Genomic DNA, 24,678 nt, shown 5'->3' with positions numbered 1-24,678 from the left:
GCTTTGCTTCGGCAGCATGTGAAGCACATGCTCCAGCAATCTGCAGATCTGAAGGGGAGCGCAGGATTTCATGTGCTGCAGAACCAAAGCCTAGCACTAGCAAGAGTCAAGCCTTAATCCATGATATTAAAATGAGGAAATAAAAATTGAAATACAGTGAAAATGAATTACCTGAAGATCATGAACATTTGTTCATAAAATAACCAAGGTGAAACAATAGCTATAACTTATTATGAATATGGACCCTCAGAAATGGAGACTTACTTGTAATTCACTGACTTTTGCATGTTACTACAAATATTCAACAAACCCCAAAGGCAGCATACAATACTCTAGTTATAAGTCATAGAAAATCCAAAGAATGTACTTCTTGCAACACATCAAAAATGAAAAGCTTTTCAAATGCAGACTGTTTAGGTGACTGATTCCCACTTATCAAAGAGTAACATTATGGTTCAATACCAAAGACCAGAAAATGCTCCATCTCTGCATTAACAGGTGAATTTCCAACTGTAATTTAAGTGCATTCAAAGGAAATTCTAGATTAGTAATCGGATGCTAGTACTGACATGAAATACCTATCAGTCTTCTCAACTTGATGTGCACACATGAAGAATATGTCCTGAACTCATTAACCTAAACTTCTGAACCAACAATTCTATACCAAATAATTAACTTCAATCATTGAACTGTAGTGCCAGAATTAATTTATTCAATGGTGCCTAAATATTCTTATCCCAAACCCACAACCCTTTCTCAAGACATCTGGATGAACAGAAATCTGCACCTACTTCTGTTCTGCTACTGGCCTACTGACACATAGACAAATCACCTCCCTTTCATTACTACCCTTTTAGACTAAACTCAGTGTAAGTGGACTATCACGTTTATAGCAGGTAAGAAACAAGTATTGCATGACCGCGTCCAGAGGAACCCACTGCCCCATCAACCCTGTATTTCTTGCTAGCAACCAACATTGCCTTCCACCGAGTAATCCGAATGATTTAACACTTAACTTAAATAGGAAAGGTGCAACTGAAAGAAAAAAATGACCCCTTCTTCAGTTATTTTTCAAGTTGCTACGGTTTTCAAATACAGTACGACCTGGATGTGTAGTATGAAAAGTATTTGAAACTACCACACGGAGTTGGTATTTAAGGGTTATTTTTTCCCCACTTCCAGTACTGAAGTACCATCTCTTTAAATGCATTTTAATTGCTCTATTTCTCTTCAGACTGACTTTTTTTGGGGTTCACAGTGGCTGTATAAAACCTTTTTTAAGAGCCTGTGAATATGCATTCCCCTGCATGGCCTCCCAAAGGCCACCTCAGACCAATGCGAGATGACACGTTTTCATTTCCCACCCCGTGCTGCTTCAGCTCGGTGCCACACCAAGAGCCTCGCTCCATCTTACAGCACGTCCGTGATGCAGGGACTACCCTGGGAAGGATGAAATGCAAGCTCCGGCTGTCTGAATTAGTTCTGTAACTGTGGTTAGCCAACAGCCTGCTGCGCGCTTCAAAGCTGGCAAGACTTATAGATGGCCAAGTCTCTGGAAAGTAGTTCATAACTTTGTTTTAAACAGAGAAAAGGAAGTTTGTGACTTAGCCCATTTACGTTTAGCTTTTTTCTGGAGCGTGGGGGGGAACATCTAAGAAACCAAAACCAAAGGCAAGTTCTAAGTTCACTTTGTAATTATAGCACTGTTGATTTAGGCATTACATGGAAAATTAATATAACAATTGTTTGATAATCACACAAACGCCAAATCCTAATATTAATTAAAAAATAATGGAAACTATTGTTTTCATAGCTTCTCGTAGAGTGTCTGGTAGTTTTCAATGTTAATTCAAATCTAATTTAAATAGAATTAAGTACTAACTAGGAAGAGAGAATGTAAGTCTTGCAATGAATCTCTGTACACTTCACTTTGCAAATTCTGACACTAATTTGAAAACAAAACTGTGTATTTTTACAGCTCTCCCAGAAGAAGGTGACATGATGGCTCAGTGTCTTTTTGCAGTTTTGCCCTTCTCCCTCCAGCAAGCCCTGCCACTCGTTTTGTGGAGAACATGGACAACTTCCCTTCCACTTAAGTGGTGCGTGGTACAGCCTAGCTAACAGCAAGCACAGAAGTACAGCGTGTATCAAGCTGAAGTACAGGAAACTAAAGGGTCACCTGCAAAAGGATAGCATGCAAAGATACAAAAATAACTTTTTCCTGACTGAGCTGACAAAAGAAAGAAAAAGTTAATAATCCTCCTCCTCTGTATGTGCACAGAACTCAAAGGACTTCGCTTCCTGAATCGCCAAAAAACCCCACCCAAATCCAAAGTCAAGGACTTACCTGTTCTGGTAACTGTAGTAGGCAGCATCACGAGGAATAGTACACAGCTGCTTGCCATAGCAGCACAAGGTCTGTGGAGAAAACTCATACTGCAAAACAATGGTGAGAAAAGAAGCTTTAAAATGTAATCTTACATTAATCAAATATCTATTAGGTAAACCTGACATTTACGGGTATCATAATAGATTGTTATGTTTATCACACTTTTCTAAGCTACTGTAAAAACATTAGCACAACTCTCTAATAATTGTAACTAAATTACTATATAAGCTAAAGAGCTGATCCTCTAACCACCAACTTTTTTTGGACATGGGAAACAAGCAAAGCACATTAATACTGCTTATGACCAAGAAAGGTGTTCTCTGAGGGAGAAAAATACAACAATAAGAATAGCAGGAAGAAAGATGCTATCTACCTTTTTTAGTTCTTAGCACACTACAATAAAGCCAAACTTTTAGCAACCCTTTCATTCAGTATTTCAGTTTTTAAAAAAAAGAATATACAAAGCTGTTTTATCTGATTAATCAAGCTAAGCTCTTCGGAAGAATACAACTCCATCCCTGGAATACGTACCTTGCGCCCACAACAGTAGCCAAGTGATTGCATAACGGGATCGATTTCTTGTTCAAACACCTCCGCGAGTTTAGTGCAAAACTTATAGACCCTGGAAGTCTTGCGATTGTAAAGCCAGGCATTGTTAAACATTAGCCAGACATCGTCCACATACTGCCAGGGTTCTTGGTACTGCCCAGTATCCAATTTACGTTTAATGGTTGAAAGATCCATAGGATTCTTCACAATGTCGAAGTAGTCCTTCAAACACACACAAAACCCTTTATTTTTAAGACGTCAACTGTTCACAGTATGTTGAACAGAAAAGACAAAATGTTTATATGAACAAAGACAAAACACAACAACATTTTATATTTTTTTAATGCCAACTCACTGGAATCCCTAAAAGCTGGGGATCCACAGGCTGCCTAAAAGGTAGAGACTCTGGGTCCTGCCGGTACAAAGCTTCAAGGGTAGGCATGAGAGCCTGGCGCAGCTCCTCAGGTTTGAAAACTGTTAATGAAAGACAGAAAGGTTAGAAAATTTCCTTCCCTGTTTCCTAACCTCAACTCCCCTAAAAAAAACACACACGCACCTCCTCCTCCCCGCCCTGCCCCAAACTGAAAAATGTTAATGTAAAAATCTTATGAGGGATCTCCTGATCTGCATAGCTGATTAGAGGCAAAACTTAGGATCAAGAGGCCACCACACAGCTTTTATGTTTCCTCAAATCGCAGTAAGTGATATTCCCAGAATAAGGAGACAGAACAACTGCAACTCATACCCCCCCCCCCTTCTTACTCAGAACCAAATTAATTCAACAGCTTCAACATGGATGAAGCTTAGCTCTTCAGAGAAGAGACTAAGCATATTTTCCTCTCCCTCCCTTCTAACCTTGTTTGCTATTTCCAAGCCAAGACTCTTCTAGCAAAACACACCACAGTGGACAGGGCCAAAGAGCCAGCTCTGCAGAGAGTAACCAGATGTCTTGATAGCTGGCACAGGAATTTTCTGGCCATAGTATACAAACAGTCCTGGTCTGATGGACTGTTAATTGATTTTGAAAGTGTTAATACTTCCAGATTTATATGCATCATTACAACCACTTGGCAACAGTGGCATGGCAACAGCCATGTTTCTTTCAATAGTGGATGACAAGGACAAGAAAGGAGATGCATTTTCTGAAAAATATAATGATAACTTGGAGAGCTCTTTGAACATCTCAGCAGCGTAATTACATTTATTTCCTTAGGAACAGAGTCTTTAAATAGGGGAGAATGCTTATTATTGAGAGGGGGAAAAAAAAAAAAAAAAAAAAAAAGACAACTAAGGAAAGCAGGACGGCATCTAGTATTTATCTACCTGGCTGAAACAAGAATGGTATTAATAAAAGGGAGCAATTAGTTTTGTTGAAAGCACTCAAATCAACAGGGCTGTAGTGACCCCTTTGAGGCTGATCATTGCTTTTGTCACTCAAATGGTATTTTGGTAAGACATAAATTGGTTTTTGGGACTTTATTTAAAAATTAATGATTTTTAAAAAGGTTTTTTGGTTTCCTTTTTCATTTGGGTGACGCTTCCGAGAGGAAGTCTTTTTGCCTCAACTACACACAGAAATAAAGCAAGACAAAAAATTAAGATGACGCTACTCAGATAATTTCTGAAGGATTAAGTTTCAGGTTTTTTAGCTGTCTGTAGATATGGCAGCTCCTGGAAACTGTTAAGTCAGGATGAAAATTTTAAGACCATTTGAGCGCACTGCCTCTGACTGGAGAGAGGATTGCTGCTCATCTACACAATAGGCAAGATACCACCCAAGTCACCTAAACCATGGCAAAGGACTAAGGCAAGCTGCAAGAAAGGCTTCTGAAAGGGCTTGCCTTACAGACACATCAAGATCTCATGCTGCTACTACTACTGCTGAACTCAGACTCACCAGATTAAAAATGAGATGAGCCAAGGATGCCTACATTTGTTGTTACAATAACGAGTGCAATCTGATGATCATTTCAGCTGTTGCCACAATCTCGGTCCATAATTCTCTTCCATATTTATTGATACTGCACACGCAGGCACTTTCCTATGAAAGGAACCCTACCACATACTCTCAAAGTTTTATAAACTGCTACTAAATTATATTATGGAATTCTCAGGAGCAGAAGGAATTATTAAATTCTATTCATGAGAAGAAGCATTCTCTATCGTTCCTCTGGAACCATCTTGCTCTGGCTCAGGTAGTTCATAACCCGATCATCTGAATTATTTCACTTAATGAAATTTAAAGGTCAAAAAGCACTCTTTAATAACCTATTCTGGCCACCTGCTTAGCACTGCTTTTAAAATTTTCCCTGTATTGACCCCTATGACAAAACACTACTAAGCTGAAGTATCTTTCAAAATAAATCCCATCATAATTTAAACCCAAACTACAGAGATTCAGCAAAACTTTTGCCAAGTTCTTTAAAGCCTAATTATCTTTGCTGATAAGGTTTACAAGTTTGAAAAAATAAAAATCAAAATCCAGTTATTTCAGTTTATGACTTAACCTAAAAACGTCAAGAAAAGTTGCGTTCATCTTTAACAGTAAAAAGCTGCTCTGCCTCTAAGGAACATGACTAATAACAGAACATTTGATCATAGTCTCTCCTTATACAGATTTGACAAGAAAGTTTCTGTTCTCCCCTCTGCCCCTTTTCCAAAATTAAATGCTCTCAGCTCTCCTCTGGTGGCTAAATGATCTTTAGTAAGGAGCTGGCATCCCGTTATCCCATTTTGTCTTGGGTGCGTAGGTGGTAAAAAGAAAATGGGATCTTTGCCTGAATCATGATGACATACTACCTGCTAGAGAACAGTATAATGCTACCATCTTTTACCTTTTTAATTTTTTGTTTCGTTCAGACAGAGGAAATCCTGCTTATGATTACTAAGAAGAAAATTCATAAAGGAAGATGGAGACATCTTCACCTGAATATCCCCTGCAAAAGCAAGCCCTTGGAGGTTTTGCACTATTATATAGTCTTATAAAGAAGGGAAGAAATCAGTAAAACTAATCTTGAAGGTCAAACTATGGCAGCCATCTACAATGAAAAGAGGAGACAAGAGCTACCCAAAAGAGAATTTGTTTCTTTTGAAAATTTTGAAACTCTTTGAATAATGTTTCTTTTCAGAAGAGTGCAAGGGAAGAAGCAAGGAACCAACCCCCTTTCTTTCTTGCTTATATTAGATTTCCAGAAAATAAAGCAAAACCAAACCAAGCCCTGAATTTGGAAGGGTTTGGTTGCCTGCAGTTATGAAGGCAAAACCTTGATGAGGAAGAAAAGGCTGCTGAAGGGGTGTCTGCAGTTTTCAAAAAAAGCTAACCAACAAAAATTCAGGTGTAAACGAACTGAGACCAGTATCTCAGGAGTATTATCTTGGTCTGTTTTCTAGCCCATGCAGGATTTTCTATCACTTAAGTCAGGTTACAGTCTAGTTAAATGAGCACAGCCAGGCTGATGGTGTTCAGTGCACCTGGCTGGGTGTGACAAACAGATGAGATTCCAGCTCCACAACATCAGCCACCTGTACCCAGAAATACAACCCTCTGGGGCTGGGATGAATCTTTTCACACATTAAGGTATCAGGCTACAAATTGCTAAGTTATATTAAAGCATACACTCCCATGACACTTCCAACCGTGAGCCGTCCCCCTAATAGCTGCAGCATGTAGCTGCTGTGCTCCAGGTTACTGGGGGGGTACCTCAGCAATCCGGCCACGTGGGAAGGAAGGAGAGTTTCCAATACTTCTGTAACCCATGCAAAACTCCAGATTAGTCTCACAAGTAGTTTTAAAATACCACATAACCCTTAAGCACACTTGACTATTTACTCTCAAATACCTCTTGGTTTATTTAGCATTTTAATGCAAACGCTCTATTAAAGTTGGACAAACTACTTTATGAGAAAATGTCACCATTTAAAATTGTGTATGTGGTTGTACCTGCCCACGTTGCACGTGTTACACTACACGGTTACTTAGTGATAATATTTCCAAGACAAAATCATGTTACTAAATGAGGTATTGGAAATACGTAGTAATCCAGACTGAATCAGCAGGAGAACACAGTGCAAGTTCCATCGACTAATTCTGCAAGAACCTGCCTCCGTCTCGATTTACTTGTAAGTGCACTCCTCCTAACAAGCAGCAGTGATTCTTTCCACTGGGAATATAGCTGGTTTATAAATGCTAATAAGCTTTCCACTCCCTGTGTTACATTTTGTTTGAAACAGGCTCTGCCAGTTAGTTCTGCAGCATATTCTCAATTGGCTGGCCCACTGTGCTACAAACTGAAAACACGATCTACAGGAAAGTGTGTTTTATAGTGTTTTATTATAAAAAGTTTACGTTTAGTAGTTAAATGCAACCCAAAGCTCATATAGGAGATCAAGATTCAAGCTGCATGAACTTGAAAATTTTATGATTCCTTGATCACATTCTGGAAAGCACACACCCATAATGTTCTTTTAAGGTAGTTACTATGCTGTTTCCTTGGCAAGGGAAGAAGAAAAAAAAAAAGTTATGAAATGGATCATCACTTTCTCTTTTTTGACACCTGCAGCATGTTGAAAGCTTACCTTTGGTCAAAACCTAAAAACTAACCACAGAAAACATCATCTGGAAGCAGCAAATGCTAGGAGACAGAAGTCCCTAAACAGCTAAGGGTTTTGAGTCCAAACACTTACCTCACAGACTCCCACAAAGTCTGCACTACAAGTGGAATAACTTATTTTTGTCTGTTTTGAGAATCTTATTCATTTATTTCTTACTAGCCTAAGGCATGCAATCATTTATATAAGTCTATTCAAGATCTGTAGTGCCATCAAGTTTCTCTTTGGAAAAATGCACGGTACAAATACAGTCACGCCTAAAGCTACGCTAACACTGTAGATTAACTAAGAGGCTACTGACCTAACCATTTCTGAGGAGCAAGCTTTCAAATGAACACTACACTGAAAACAACAAGGAGCTTCCAAAAATATTTAAGTCTATTGCAGCAGACCAGCCTTGGAGAAATACAGACTCAGGAGAGGAGTTCAACACCTAATTCTCAGAGAAGTGAATGCTAAAACTCAGTATGAAGGTGGTGTGTGCAGCCTCTAACAGAAAAGCAAAGCAACGGGTATTGTTGGTTACCGACAGCACTTATCTACACTGAGCTCCCCTGAAAGAGCACTGGCCAGGGTGTACGGGAGGAGATGTATGTGTATAATTTCTCCAGCAATCAACTGCCTTACTGCCCTGGTCCGTCTAGGCAGAAACTGGAATCTGCAAGACGACTGCCGAGATCAAGACCACAACGACATGCTTTTCTCACCTCTGATTCATGTAACATTAAAGGAATCCTATGTCCAAAAGTAAGTTACAGAGTACTGATCTCCTAGAGCTTCACATGCTGGAATGCACATATGAAACCGATCTACCACCCAGCAGGAACAGAGACTGTAGAAAACAAATGCTAGTAAAAACAAAGTACATAAGAACAATCAGTTTTCATACACATACTTTTTTTGCGGGGCTGAGATGGCGATGTGGATTGTGAAGTGGTTCCGTTAGTGCTGCTCTCCTCTTCCTCTTTAGCATCTACTTTTATTTCAGGCTTCTTTTCTTCTATTTCCATTGGCTCCTGTTTCAGTTCTGCTCCATCCGTTTCTTCTTTTGTTTGTGAAGATCCTTGTAAATCCTCCTCCACCTTAAGAAAGGATGCAACGAGATGTACTATTACATCTATGACCCGAACTCCAGTCATCAAAATATTAGTTTGAGATTGTCGAAGCACTCTCCATCCATGGCTTTCCTCAGGACAGTTACTTTCCAGTAACTACCCTCCTCTCGCCCCTTAGCTCACCAATTCAGACACATCATTAAGTGCTTTTATATCTATCACTGCTTTCAGTTAAGCTGTATAGAATCTCATTTACCTCAGTCTTAGCTTCCACTTGTGTCTCACTAGTCTCTGGCTCAGTTTCTTCAGTTTTAACTTCTGATTTGCTTTCTAGCATTGGTGCATCTGGTCCTAGTTGCTGGGAATTCGTATCAGCACTAGCAACTGAGGCAGGGGTGGGGACCCTGTTATCAATACTAGCTGCTGCCTGGGATAGCTGTTGTAAAAACAGTACAAAAGAAAGACACTGCATATATAGAAATATTTTCCTTTACTAAAAATGAACAGCACAAAAAAGACATGAGATGATATTCTAAAACAGTGCAGAACATGGATACAGGAGCTCACTGTAGCCAAGTTTTGATATCACACATTTAATAACTCTGCTTTACAGAGGAGAAGCCAAGGAAGAATATTCTGCCCCAAAGAGGCTTCTTTTACAGAGAAAACACCTGCCCAGTAAAACACTGTACATTCCTTGAAACGTGCATTCGTCCTGACTGTATCTTAAAAGGAAAAAAAAATTTATGCAAATCTCATGATCAGCCAAGATCAATTCTGATTAAGGCCAAATATAATATTAGACCTGTTACGCTTCCTCTTTCTGCACACTGCTGCCATTTTTACTTTGAGCAGTTTGAAGTCATTCAATATGCCCCCCTCCTTCAAACAATGCTGAGAACATCTGAACGGACACATTTTTACACAACTCTATAACGAACCCTTTGGCCTAAAGTAGAAGCTACCATTGACAACTATGGGCTCCATTCATTCATGACATGGTGCTCTACATAGGGAGATTTCTTGTGGAATGTCACTACACGAGAACAATGCAACTAGCTGGTACTTACTGGAGTGCCAGGTGGCTGTGCCTGCACAGATGTTGGCTGCTGCTGAGATGGCTGCGGGGTTGGCACAGACTGGGGTTGAACTGGGGTCTGAGGTTGCGGTGTGACTTGAGCCTGTGCCGCAGTCTGCCCTGTAGGCGTGCTTTGTGTCTGTGTCGCGTTTGGAACAGAACCCGGTGTTGGTGTTGGTGTTTGTCCTGAAGATGAGACTGGTGTCGATGGCTGAGTGGGTGCTGCTGGCTGAGGGGGAGTCATTCCAGTTGGCGTTTGGTGCTGAATAGGTGGCATCCCAGCAGCAGTAGACACAGGAGGTGTAGTCTGATGTAGAGGTGGCTGGGTCACTGGTGGACATGGTAACTGCCCACTCTGCGGTCCTAGCATGTTCATGGAGTTGGGAAGAGCAGCACTGGGAACCTGCCCCTGCTAGAGAGAGAGATTGTCTTACAGACACGTGACTCCCACAGCTCTGGGAATCACACTTCACCTTTAAATCACAGCACTTCAACAGAATACTGGGAGTCTAAACATGAGATCAGCTATAAACAAATGCTGCTATTGCAAATGACGATGCTCTGATTTCTCTAATTGTTTTCATCAGCTCTTAGTCAAAGACCTTGCTCCTAGACCTAGATGTGCCATGCGTGTCTTTTAACGTTAATTCTACTGACACAGAGAGGGAACCCTCACCATCTCCAAGTAACACAGAACCCAGAGGCAGACAATCTCTAAATCATGCCATTAGCTGGGCAAAGGTCAGACTTTGCATACAAAATGGTTGCAAGCAAATACACGTTGTAGGCCAGGATTCTAGAGCAGCCCTGCTTTAAAAGACAGTTCAACACATTTAATGCCTGCCCCATTGCACTGTGCAAAACTTAAAAGAGGGTTTTTTTTTTGTTTGGTGGTTTGTTTTTTTTGTTGTTTTGTAATTCTAATTAGACTACTCCAGATGCTTAAGAAAACTGTGGATATGTTTTTCAGAGCAGCAACAATAAAGTATTCTTGATGTGCACAGACTTTTAAACTATACATTTTACTTGCATGAGACAGTGATAAAAAAAGAATATCAGATGTACCTCTTAGAAATCCAAATCAATTAATAGATTCCTGCAGATGAGGTTTCAAATTTAAAACACGTGCCTATATAGCCTGTATATAGTTTTACTGAACTAAGTGCATTATGAAAAGTGTTCACCACAAAGGTGGTCAAACAACCGAGCCAGGGCCCAAGAAACTGTAGATGCTCCATCCTAAGCATATTCCAAATGTGACTTGGCAGAGCCCTTTCATAACCTGATCTAAGTTATCTCCATTTGAGGATGGGGCTGGACTAGAGAACTCTGGAAGTCTCAACAAACCTATATTACTTGGACTCTGATCTAAAAAATAAGCCTCTCCCTTTGGAAGAGCATATACATTGGCATCGTAAGCATGGCTACTACTTCACTGACCACTACTGTAACAGAAAATGCTACAGACACCCACCCACCCACCCCCACCCCCGTTTTCTCTTCAAAAGCAGAGAGGTTAGAACAAACTTTAAAAGATCTTCCCCAACCACTCTGTGCTTGTAATTCTTCACTTAAAGTCAGCTACTCAGGTCCACACAGATGAAAGCATATGCTCATAAATATCTGATAAGCTAACTTTTAAAATCTCATCAGCATGCTTTTTTTTATAATTTATAACAGGAATTACAGGGCATTGCCCCCCAGTTAGCATATATAAGAGCTTGTGAAGAGGGCAGATGTAACCCAGGATCCCCCAAAGACAGGGGTGACTACAACAAACAATGGACACATAAATATTAATAAACATACATTAATCAAATAAATTAGAACAAAATAATTAAGAGTAAATAACTCTAGTATTAGAAAATACATCTTACCTGTGCCACCCCAGCCTGGGCTGTTGACTGACCCATGCCCACGCTGTTCACATTCATAGCCCCACTGGATGCTGGAAACTGATTCTGGGGCAGGAATTGGTTCTGGGTAGGAGCCTGACCCATCATGTTGTTGGAATGAGCTCCCATCATGTTCTGTGGCTGAGGCATTCGGGAAGGAGACATTGCCATCTACAAATGAACACCCAAATTAAAGATATTACCATTTAGCATTACATGGGAGATCAAAGGGTGAATACCCTAAAAAGACAGGACAAAAATGTAAGTGGAAAACTGGATTTGGTAAACCAAATGGAAGTGGGCATATGAATATAACTCCAGCATTTGTTCCACAGCATTCACGAGGAAGTTATTTTTAAACAGGTAATATTCAAAACTCTACTGAGAGTGTTAACTTGTTTTGTTCTCTGAGCTGATGGATATAATCCAGTGAAACTGAAAAGATGTTTGTTTTTCTTAAGAATAAAAACATGTTTTCATGGAGGAATAAAGAAGGTATATATACTGCAAAGACACAGTTGCTGAAAGAACTATGCTCTTCCACAGACTGTTGGAGATTATTACATCTCTGGCATCTACCCCTCTAAAGTTTTTGTTGGGTTTTTTTTTTTAACACAAGTAAATATTGAAAAAAAATGCCTCAATAAAAGCCTGACAGGCTCAGTATGTTTCCATGAAATTATCCTACAATTTACAGTACTACTCTGACACAGCCTTTTCAGAACAGCAATAACACTGCTAAATGTAATCAACCAATTTTGAGAAGAACTTGGTAAGAAGTACGAACCGCAGGAACAGCGCCCATGTTGTTCATCTGTACAGGATGGTTCATTGGAGAAGCTGCACGGGGTCCCATGGGTGCTTGTGGCATCTGTACATTCCCTATGGACATGGGGTTAAACTGATTCATTCCTGCAAATGCACCCCCAAAACAACTCATTAGGAACAAGTCATCAGAATTTAGGTATGTATACTCTACTATAAATTTAACATTTATTATGACTAAAGTTTGACTGCCCTACACTTCATAATTTTCTTTTAACTTTGCTCAAATTACTTGGCTTAAGAGACAAATCAAGATGCGAGAAGTATTTAGAAGAATACCAGTTAGGGTGAAATATAACTTCTGGTGTAAAAAAAAAATAAAATGCAAAAGATGAAGAGTGTGGATGATCTGCAAAGACAGGATGCTATTTGTAAATAATACCTTGGGATGGTTTCTTAAAATCAGGCATTTGCTTTGAAACAGCAATTCAGGCCTCACTGAAATGGTTGAAGTAAATATGATAAAAATACATATTGTATATATGAAGGCAACTCCTAGCCTCAAATCAGGACAAAAACTAGCAATATGCTTGAACAGGTGTTGTGCTATGTATACAAAACATTTAACCCCTCCAAAACCCCCACAATTTTCTAACAGGAATAAAGGTGTAAACAACTAACTATGGAGCTATACTTACTATTAACTTTTTCTCCTATTGAAATAAATTTTAAAAGGACATAACTTTTCAAGGACATTTCAACACAAGTTTCAACTTACTACAAAGAAACAAAGAAATAATAATTTGGGACACTTTTTTTAAGGAAGCTGAAGCACCTAGAAGTCCCAGGTTTTTATTTTTCAGGAAAACCCCCACATCCATTAGCCCACAGCAGCCTAAAGCAGTGATGGCAAGCCATCAGTGCTATGAACAAGCTACAAGGCTTTGTTAGATGCACTTTGCATCAAAAACCAAGAAAGGGTATAATTAGTTATACAGATTCTAGGATTAATGTGCTAGGTTTCCAGCTACAAGTGTACTTTTGGCTAATTAACAGACGAAAACATGCCAACATCCTCTTCTCCACCCCCCCACCCCCCATTAGTGCTCTTTTACAGTATTCCTGCTTGTGCTCTCCTCTTTCTGAAAGGACTGAATTACTTCCCAGTCGTTAGCAAAGTATTGGGTATATCTTGCCAGTTCTTAAGACAAGACTGCACCAAGACAGTTCCTGCCACACAGCAACAACGAGGAATGATGCTGAAAAAGGAGAGACCCAGCAGTTCCCCCCCATCCCAACTCCGAAAGAAAAACAGGTTGTCAGCTTTCCCCCCTAAAAGTTATTTTGAACTCACAAATTACAAATAGAGAGTAAAAAATAGATACCTTGAGAAACCTGCATACGACTTATAGGCACGGTTGGCATGGACATAGGCCCATCTGCAACACAACAGAAGAATGGTCAGCAAAAAACAATTTAACACACAAACTTGAGACTAGCACGAGAGCCCAAGGACACAAACTGGGCAAAGCTGCAGCTGAACCACAGAAGTACCTCCTACAGAAGTACTTACTGGGCGGCCTCACGGGCTGTGCCTGGCCCATGGCAGCAGCCACCTGTGGGATACCAGGGGGCTGAGGTCCAGGGGTCTGTAAGGCTGGCTGATTCCCCAACATCCCTTGTTTATGTAGACGAGACCTCCGTTTCTCTTCCAGCTCCTTTTGTATCTTATAGATTTTCTCTGCTAATAAATGATAATATTCATCCTAGAAGAGAAAAAAATAGTCTCAGCATCAAGTATAAGAAAACAGCAGAACTCATATAGTCTACCAGAATACCATCACCTGGTTTGTTTGTGGTGGTGGGTTTTGTTTTTGTTTTTTTTTTAATGTATACACCTGCCTATTTGAAAAAGAAGTATTCACTTACAGAATTCTGTTAAATCAAGATAGTCTCATCACTCCTTTAATGCAGAAAAGGAGAAACAAAGCTTCCAGAAGACACCTCAGAGACTTGGCTTTATGGCTAACCTTTGCATCTACTCAGAGTAGATTAGTAGACAAAGGAGAAGACTGTAGGTTTTCTGTTGCTTCAACAAAAACCAGGAAGCTGTGATTTAGTTTCTAAGTGTTAATGATTTTTAAATGTTATTTTTATAATAAACATTTCCACTAATCCACAGACACAAGAAAAAAACCCCACACGTTCCCAGCAACACAGTTATGCTGAATAAACTTCAGGAGACAAATGTTAAGGACAGATCAATTTTTACGTAAAGAAAGGAACCACTCTTTTCCTAAAGAGGCTGGCTACTGATAGTCATTGCAGGGAATAAACAAAACCAGACAAAACCTCAAAAGAATAGAGGAAGTCAGTGAAAAATAGTCCACAGGCACAGACAAACACTACGTCTGTACAAGATGAAAAATTTTACTCAATCCACACTGACAACAGATCAAATAAAAGTCACTGTGCACAGCAAGGTAGACAATCTTGCTTGTCAGCAACTGCTGGACACATGAGATTATGCACCTTTTAAAGCCAAAAAACCCCATCAGCCCTCAAGACTACATTTCTTTTGTGGGGTCACCTATGCTCCAGTGTTCCATGAAGCAAAGGCTGAATTATGCTTGTCCCACAATCATTTTGTCTTCATCCAACCAGAATTTGTTATTAAAGTAGGATTGAATTAATTTCAGAAAACTTAATACGAGCTAGGTATTCCTCACCAGCCTCGTTAGAGTCCAGTGTTGCAATATAAAGCTTTGTTTTTAGGTCACTTCCCTCCTCCAAATGTCATAAAACCCCATCAGTGCAGACACTTTCTGCTGTCCAATTTAAAGGCACTACAGCCCCTTCCCTCCTCCTGCTCAAGACACTTCACTTATAACTTCCTACCTGTAAATTTCATATTGTGCTACTTCCACCCTGCACAGATTTCTTAAAAAGGACATGTTCACAAGCAGATACTACTAAAACAATGTCCAAACTGCTTCCAGTGATGCCTCATGTTAATCTGTTTTTCAGTGTCGAAGTAGAATGGATGCTACTGAGAAAAAAGGATGCAATTCCACACGGCTTCGTTAATACATTCGAAACATTGGAGCCAAACATGTTACATGAATTCCCATAAAAGAGGCTTCTGGCAATGAGGCTCTCACAGCTGTTTTAAGGGGTGAAGAGAAGACACTTCTGGGTACTTGTGTGGCACAGCGGTCACAAGATATTTAAGTTTATAACTAGAAGTCTACTAATTCATCTTTACTGAGAAGGTATGCCTATCTATGTCTATGAAATCCTTGTTCTCTCTAAAGTTTTTCTCTAGAGCTGCCAGGGTGATCCAAGGTGATCACACACAAGTTTTCCTTGCTAAACCATCTCTTGGTAGCCACAAGAATACAATATTGCCACTGAGCAAATGGCCACTGCCTGTCTACCTCTAGGAAACAAAACTGGCATTCCATCTTCAGCTCTTCTGGGAGGTGGTCTGAGTGGGCAGACTAAGTGCTACTGTCTTACCGGATAATTATCACCTGAAATGCCACTAACTACACTTTTTTTTTTAGTAACTCTACTTTATTTAAGACAGGACACTCAAGATTCTGATCAGGCAACATTTCACTAGCTGTTACTACTGACAATACTAACATAGTCTTGATCCGCTGAAAACTTTCAGGGAGTAGTTCTTTTAGGGCAGAATTGCCCCAGTGACATAATGAAGTAGTATCCTCAGCATGTCAATCAACAGGGGTTTGCTCCCTCTACAACAGTAGAATAACAGAGATTTGAGTTGACACTTCTTTCAGAGAAAAAAAAATCACGAACAAGAACAGGAATTCTGTCTTGTTTCCCATGCACAAAGACAAATGCAGGCAAACTGACTTCTTATTATGTTGAGAGGTGGAACAGCCATGTGTCCTAGCCAAACCACTGTCAGTGCTGCCGAGTAAGAGAAATAATTCCAACAGTGCAGGTAAAAGGTAAGCAGCATAACAGGACTGAGTCCTACAGAAAACATCCAATGGTAAAGAGTCATTAAGAAAGGTTTAAAACTACTATTTACACAGACTTCCAAAAAGGAGAAAGTCCGTAAGGCAAACATCAAGAACTGCAAGCTGTGCTCCCGTCTTCATGCATGTCAATCACACTTTCATGTAAATGGGGCTGGGATGTTGCTGTCTAGTTTTCATGGAGCTGAGGGAGGTGAATTAGCTTGGAGTAACATTAATCAGATGGCTTGGGACTATACAAACACAGCCACAGACAGAAAGTATGACTTTCCTCATCAAGAGAGCAGTGAAATCATTCTCTGTGGTTTTCATTGCGCTTACAAGATTTGTGATACTATTATTCTTTAACATATACTGAATACCTGGACTAAAACAACATACCCTGCTATTAGCAGATTCATACATATCTCCTTCCACTTTCCTGGCATAAGCCACCAAGTTCTCCATGCGGCGATCCTTCAGTGCTGCCGGATCAGGAGTGGGGAAGATGGCTTGGACACTACAAGAAAGGAGAAAGAATAAAAGAAAAATTCTTCAGAGAAAAAAAAAAAAATCAGTAAAGTTTTACGATAATCACCTTGGACATTCCTTTATAATACACCAGATACGTAAAAGCATATTGAATTTGTATTGAAAAAAATAATATCATACTATTTCCCACAAGATTAAAGCAAATTAATGGAAAAAAAATGTGAGGTTTAACAGCCTAGAGTCTAAATGCTTGTTTACTACAACAGAGGAAATTTACTAGCAACGTAAACTAATTTCATGGCCACTCCTAACTGAGCATGAAGAATGAACTGAAGAGGAGGGTTAAAGGCATCAGCTCATCCTCAGTGGCCCAGCATCAGAGAATCACAACTGATAATCTCTACAACCTTTCAGCTTAATAACAGAATTACTGTATTTAATTCTTTAAAAACACTCAGGAAAAATAAGCAGTCTTGGTGAATACTTACAGTTTATGCACTAAATGATTGCGCAGGTCCTGAGTGACATGTTCATGCCATGCTTTCCTTACCCCGGTACTAGAAGGAGGTGCAGCCGTTGGCATTGAGCTGAGGTTTCCAACATTGCCAGAATTTGTGCCATCATTCATTAGTGGGCTAAAATAGAAACGGGACTGTTAAAGTACAAGAATGCAGAGTTTTGTTGTATGTCTGCCTGAAGTAATTTTTGAGTAATTGCTTTCATTACTTCCAGCTATTGCACCAAATATTCTCTAAGTGAAATTTTGAGATCAACAAACTGCAATGCCTAAAGCAGCAAAGCTCAGGAGTTTACAAGACACGGTATGAACAAGAAAGAATCACAACTGTTAAGGTATTTGTACACTTAAAAAAATACAAAATAGTCTTCCTTTGGGAATTTATTTAAAGCTACTAAAATATTCTGGGGCTCTCTGGGGGGACAAACTGGTAGATACAGAATTGAAATAGGACAGAAGAGTGTAGCTATAGATATGACTGATCATTTCCATGCCAATGCAATTAGTTTTTAAAGCATGCTCTTTATTTACATTCATAAGCATGTAAATAAATGTTTAATTGAGCAAGAATGAAAATGTGTGCATTACTTATTTGTCCCAAGGGATGTTGGAAGAGCAGTTTCAGAAATTAGACTAGCTTGCTGGTCTGTTGTTATTCCTCCTGCGGGAAGGTTCATCTGGTTGGCTCCTTTGGGACAAAATTAAACATCATTGGTACCCAGTTCACAATTCTGACAATAACATGGCAAAACTACACTTTAGTGACCCAGCTACTTCATGAGAAGAAACAGTGTATCAGATAAGCACTTTTGTGTTAATGTCTGCTGTGGTGCATATACACAGCTACTTACAGAATCAAGTTACTTTCAATTTGAGCATATTTTTTTTTCCCTACAAGTCTATTAAGATTTAAAATTCATAAACTCTTAAGATTAGTTAAATAAGCTAAAAAGAAGAAAACAACTAGATTCCAGAAAGAAATTAGCATCTGAGACAGAACTGTCTGCTAGAACAGGTGAAATACTTGTTAAACCAATCCTTGAGCAATTCTGTCTAATCACTTCAGACATCAATAAGCTATAGACTATATTTTCAAATAAACTAAATCTCCTGCTATTGGGCAGAAGCAATATATTCAAAGCTTTCCAATATTCAAATGTAAATGAATGGTAGTGTTTATAAATAGTATAATTTTAAGTGATTAATCAACACGAACAGAAATTCATTACTCTGATCAAGTGAAATACTAGCCTATCCTAAAAATTCAAGCGTTCAGTTTATTTAAACACCTTAGTTTCTTGGTATTTTTTCCACCTACCCAATGCATTAATGGTCCTCATTTGCTGGTGAGCCTGAGGCTGTGCCGGCTGTTGGCCTTGTACCTGGGGCTGCAACTGTGTTTGAGGCTGGTTGCCATATGGCAGTCCAAGAGCAGCGTAGGCTCGTTGCATGGAGCTGGGGTCAATTGGATTAGGATTACTTAGCGATGGAGTGTTCTGCTGGCCTGTGCCAACAGAACCGATGGAATTTTGGATTCCACCAGCTGGAGACCCTAAAAGGGCTATAAAAAACAGAAAGGATAAGAGAAAACTGAAAATCAATGAAGACAAACAATAAAACAAATCATGCCAAGAATCAACAGAACATGCATATAGTTATATGGTATATATTTTTCTGCCAAAGGACAGAACAACACCAGAGATGCCAAGTGGGGAAACTCAGCCTTTGATTCTACAGGACAGAAACCACCCTAGCAATTAATACATGCAGTCTAAAGAGAAGTGCTGTAAATTTTGGCCAGATAAGCCCATAATTACTGTAATATACATAAAGTATAGGCTCGCATATAAAGCTAAATAGGATTTTCATGCTTGGGACACAGACTAAGGGGGGGAAAAATAATTAATTCCTCTACTTCCCTCTTTCCCATCAATCCCATTTTAGGTCAAAATATTTGGCTCCAGAACAGAGATCCTGAGTTCAGCAGAAATACTGTGTCCTTGGACACAAAGGTAATACTGAAGATCTGTTGGCAGAAATTTTCATTCCAAGCAGTCACTAGATGAATCCTCTGAAGGCCAAATTACCCTAAAACCCAAGTTATTCAGAGATATGAAAAGCCCTGATGGGTTTCAGATAGTACTGACAAGATCTAAAGTAATTTGTAGAGTCAGAAAGGGGATGACCCTGCCACAGGCTTCGGTAAACAACTTAGATAATTGTATTTAGGTATTCATTGACCTATATGACCACCACAACCAACCAACCTCTCTTACTGCACAGACATATGGAAGAGCCATTTCCACTGTAGACAGGAAATGGAAACAACAGGGAAAAGCACTTTTTACTAAACCCAGAAGTGAATAAAAATCTGCTTTTCGGTCCTCCTTCTGGCTGCTATTCTAAGTAATAACATGTTGCATGGTGAGTGACACTTGAGAGTATATCCTTCACTAAGCAGACACTGCATTTTGATAACTGATACCCCTCAACTAATTAAATGTGTGCATTACAAATTTGTAAGCTATATATAGCAACAATAATAGCTTTTAATATAGGCAACAATAGCTAGTTTATTAAAATATTAGGAGAGGCGCATGGCTAGAAGAAAAAAATATCATGAAAACAAGCCTTCTGAGCCATTAACAACGCTACCTAGGCTTTCTTAAATCCTTACCCACTACGGAAACTGAATCACTGAAAAAGATACACATGCTTTCAGCTTCCATCCAAGAGAAAACACACACATTACAGAGTCCAGACTTTTCCTTCTCCAGATGAGAATTCAATTTGTTCTCATTTGCCAAAGAACTACAAATAAATATAGTCACAGATCCCCCTCTTCAGAATAAGCAGCCCACAGAAAATATCTCCCCCCACCCCCCAAAGACAATTCGCAGTATTTTCAACACTGGGTTTACCATAGAAATCAGGCTTACATATGCTTACACTCCGCAGACACACTCACGACAGCTTTTGAACTCACTTTAAAAACAAAGACAGAAGCTGACCGAGATGCTATCAGTTTCATTAAAGAAAAAACAACCAAAACAAAACCAAAAGAACATATTAAAGAGCAACTGTATGAATTGACTGGACTTGCACACAGCACGCTGGAATCACACAATCCAAGAAAAAGATGCCTTTTACACTAGCACAAGCCAAGAAATAGGAAGTCTCTAGAAAGGTTAAATAAAAACTTGTGGCACCCTGGAACTCAAAAGGCTTCAGAGGCTGTTCTGACAGCAAAGGATCATTTCAGGAGCTAATAAAAATTTTAGCTTGTAGAGAAAGAAGATTATATTTCTTCAGAAAAGTTACAACAAAATGCCTTCACTTTCAGTGTTGGCACATCTCTGGAGACAGTAGAATGACCACAGGTGATGCTGAAGGCTGGGAAGAGGATAAAGACTTCTAGACAACCCACTGAGGGTAGCCAAGCGTTCCACCGTTCCTCATACTCTTCTGGGTAAAAAAATCTGACACTGATCTGAGGATCACAAGCTTGGCTCAAAGCTCACAGCGAAGCTAAGGCAGAGCCTGGAGAGTCACCCACCCCTCGCCCACAGCTCTGGACTGAGCTCTGGCAATGGTACCGTCACCATGAAGCACAAGTTCAGCCCTTGTGTTAGAGCAGCTTTAGGAACCACAATCCAGCCAATTCTAGAGAAGTCTTCCTAAGCAAGATCAGACTTCCAGATCTCTATTTCTGCCACACACCAAAGACTAGTTATAAAAACTCAGTTTGGGTATTTGTCAGAGCTGAGAATCTGAACACTGCTTTAAAAGTGACAACATGGAGAATGAATCTATTCTAAACAGAAAAAAGCCTCACCGTTTGTTCATAGAAATACTAGCGTCACTGCAAGGGGACAACATATGAAGGCCACTATTTTGACTTGCAGTTTGGAAAGACTAATGATCTCCAACAAGTCCCCACGTGTGCACATAGCTATTTAGTCAAGCAGGCAAAACTCACTGAAGCTGGTGAACAGCCAAATGTGGCTTCAACACTTCAAACTGAGGTATTATTATTAGGGGACACACTACATTCTTACAGCCAGCAGTACACACGATGTGGCAATGATGGCTCTGACTCTTTGGTCTCAGCTTTTCTATGCTTTACAACTCAATAACATACTATATTGAGTATTTTCACATCAGGAACCTGATTTTGAAGGGGTTTTTTGTGTGTCTGTTCATTGGTTTTATATGAATGAGTAACATTATCTCGATCTGTCAAACAAGATTATGAAGGAAGAGAGTATTAAATTTCCATATTGGACAGATCAAGTGCAAATGCAGTCCTTTCTGTGGAAGATACCATAGGAAATCAAGTCAATTAAAATAAATACAGCACTGAAACAGGAATTATCATATTAGGCCACTGCTACACAAAGCAATGTCTACTGAGATTTTTTTTATTAACTGATGTTTCAGACATTGATGAGCTCCTGACAGAAGCTAAGTGTAAGGACAGCTCTGTACAGGACCATTCACATTCTAAATGTTCAGAAGACAACTGAGCTCCATACGTCCCAGTGTTAAAGTCACATGTGTTTATGTATCTTAAGAGTGAAAGTTCAAACAAGCAAAAGTTAAGCAGCCCCAGAACTTCCTGAGCAGCCCTGATTAGGCCCTCCTGGGCATATGCATTAGGATGTAATCTAAATGGTCAAACACTATGTCATCTACTGGATTCCTGTTTCAGTGTGCAAAGCAGGTAATGCTGCCTTAGCAAAACTGCATTCATGTCTTCTAGATGGGAACCCCTCCAGCTGATTAGAATTCATTTCAAACACAGACTCCTAATGCTATTTTAAGTATGAATGCCCAGCACTCCTCTAACCTGACCACCCCAGTGAAAGCAACACGTTAATCCATTGTTGAGAAGTCCAATTTAGATTTTTCATTTTGCTTCCAAATTCTGTAATTGAGACTTGTTCAGCAGAGCCTAAACGCTCTGTCCTGCAGCTCCTCGCTCTGCTCGTTACATCCATTCTAGCTCAAAGTGGCTGGAGCAAAACTTCAGCTGGTGACCTTGACTCACCTCAGCACAGGCCTGTCCTGCACCCCAAATCAGGCAGGTACACAAAAGGTTAAGTGTATGCAACTGTTTAATTAAAGGCTGTACCATGAATCAAATCACAGGGTAAGTAAAGACTTTATTAGCAACTTAAAGGTAGGAAGTGTCAGTATTTTAAACTTCACCACCGATGCCATTTTAATTTTTAAGTTAAGCATAAAACTAAAAGCCTTCACAGTTTAGCATTGTATTAGTCAATGAATGGAACTTTTTAATCTGTGGGGTAACCATCTATTATGTGGCTCAGTGGAATAACTGATAGCTGGTAAGTCACCATTATGTGTGATTTCCAGCACTTGGAAAAAAACCCAAGAGACATTTTATTTGTAGATTTTACTGACAGTAAGCCTTGAGCAAACTGGATCAAATTTCCAGTTTTCACAAGAAACAGGCTCTAGTGAAGAAGTTGCTGCCTAATCTTTCTTAACATGTTTCCCTGCACACCAATGCATGCATTCCTTCCTTCTCTACAAAGGGTTAGTTTCCAATTGCTCTACATCCAGGTCTCCTTTGACTTTCTGCCCTAATTCAATAACCTGTTCCCTCAGCCAGCCAGTTCCTACTCCCTACTTTCATTTCCCTCATCAGATTCCCAATCCTTCATCCCCGAGTCCACATACTCTGGATTTTCTGGCCAAGTCTTCCTTAAAATCACATTTTTATATGAGGAGTAGTTGTCTCAAATTTATTCTTTGTCAATCCAACTTTTTCCTCACTGTATTTTATTTACATTTTTCCTACAAGAAAAAATTTGGGGAGACTAGCTCCATGTTCACAACCCCACCTTCCAATCTCACTCAGCTGAGCAGCAATCCCAAAGATTTTCTGGTGTCCCCTGATCCTGGAACGAAGCACATCAAGCACTGCATGAGGATGGCCCAGGTCATAATGAACGGTGAGCACAGCACACTCAGCACCACAGGCACGGCTGCAAGGGCAAGCATACCCACTAGCCGTTTGGTTGCACAATAAACACCTGCCCGTGTCAGGAACGGAAGAATTAAGAAGCTCAACCATGTGCATGGCAAGATGAATCTTCAGAAAAATAACTGTTATGATAGAGCTATAAAACTAGGAAATATATCAACAGCTGTTTGCAAGCGTTAATAACTCAAACTGCAGTGGGCTCGGCAGGCAGCAAGAAGTACTTCCGAACAAAAACAGCCCTCCAACCCCAAAACATTTCAACTGAATTTCAAGTCATTACTTCAACGCACAGGAGTCACTGGCCTATTCAGAAGAAAAGCTTAATGCTTTAGCATGTACGAAATAACATTTGTGTTGCAGTTTCCCCCTACCCGCTCCCCCGAGGTATACATGGTATACACAGTAAGAACCATGTGGAACAGGAAGAATTTCAGCATATCCTGTAAGTCATGTTACTATCAACAATTACAAAAAAGACATTTCAAGACCGCTTAGAAAAAAAGCTATACAAAAGAAAGCTGGCACGGATGTTCCTTGCAAAGAATCTAAACACTAAAACAAGGAGTAAGATACCTGTAAAGAAACAGCTCCATGGCAATAAGCTAAAACCCACGACTTTCTGTAGCATAAAAATCCCCCAAGGAGTAGGAATAGATTGCTACAAAGAGCACATGCTTCCACCCTTCCCACGCACAGTGGTTCAAGCCACCATACTGCAACGTTTCTGAAGTGCTGAACTGCAGAACTTTCTAATAGATCAGCACACTTTAAAGGAGCCGCTTGAAAGCTCAGCACAGATGCAACAGGACTTGAAATAATAATGGTAAAACAGGCTTGAGCACAGGAAGGAAGAGTCCAGGGCTCAAAGTCTCTAATGACCACCACGTGGTCATTCATTCTGTAAGGAAGGCAGCCTGACAAAAGTAATGAGGGTTACTACCCTCTTTTTTTTTTTTTTTTTTTCCTTTCTAATGTTCTCCTCATATTCTGCCATATGCAGATCCCCTCCTCCCCCCAATTTAATAGATGCTATGATTATTTATTCCTAAGAGAGCCAACAATAATTTTTTCAAATCCTAAACTAACCTAGCTTAGGCTAGTTTTCACTTTATCAGGCACACTGTTTTCAAATGCACACATTACTGCAGATCCTTTCAGAAACGGTTTTGAATGCCTAAACAGGGGTTTTATATATCTAAATAAGTTGTAATACATCTTAGGTTATAATATTATTATATTAGGTTATAATATATCTAAACAAGTATTTTCAGTTAATCTTTTATCTTCAAACAAACCACAAGTGTTACTTGCATGTTACAAGCATGATT

At 39.6% G+C, this 24,678-nt stretch overlaps 1 protein-coding gene across 5 annotated transcripts in view; it reads right to left on the bottom strand.

Annotated features, from left to right (window-relative positions):
* Positions 1–24,678, bottom strand: part of LOC119147436 (CREB binding protein) — a 96,956-nt gene that overhangs the window by 23,461 nt on the left and 48,817 nt on the right. For 2 of the 5 annotated variants that reach the window (XM_037386429.1, XM_037386433.1), the window contains 14 exons: positions 18,656–18,898; positions 17,926–18,025; positions 17,309–17,455; positions 16,731–16,848; positions 13,913–14,105; positions 13,725–13,778; positions 12,362–12,486; positions 11,557–11,745; positions 9,672–10,091; positions 8,858–9,037; positions 8,442–8,628; positions 3,294–3,412; positions 2,921–3,160; positions 2,348–2,436 (listed from right to left, as the gene is read on the bottom strand). In XM_037386429.1, coding sequence (XP_037242326.1) covers positions 2,348–2,436; positions 2,921–3,160; positions 3,294–3,412; positions 8,442–8,628; positions 8,858–9,037; positions 9,672–10,091; positions 11,557–11,745; positions 12,362–12,486; positions 13,725–13,778; positions 13,913–14,105; positions 16,731–16,848; positions 17,309–17,455; positions 17,926–18,025; positions 18,656–18,898 — 2,404 coding nt within the window. The remainder of the gene's footprint in view (positions 1–2,347; positions 2,437–2,920; positions 3,161–3,293; positions 3,413–8,441; positions 8,629–8,857; positions 9,038–9,671; positions 10,092–11,556; positions 11,746–12,361; positions 12,487–13,724; positions 13,779–13,912; positions 14,106–16,730; positions 16,849–17,308; positions 17,456–17,925; positions 18,026–18,655; positions 18,899–24,678) is intronic. The other 3 variants (XM_037386430.1, XM_037386432.1, XM_037386434.1) reach the window with 3 other exon arrangements.

Source organism: Falco rusticolus, chromosome 4 (assembly GCF_015220075.1).
Source record: "Falco rusticolus isolate bFalRus1 chromosome 4, bFalRus1.pri, whole genome shotgun sequence".
Taxonomy (NCBI): domain Eukaryota; kingdom Metazoa; phylum Chordata; class Aves; order Falconiformes; family Falconidae; genus Falco; species Falco rusticolus.
Note: the sequence above shows the minus strand (reverse complement) of the source record. Positions and strands in the feature narration are given on the sequence as shown.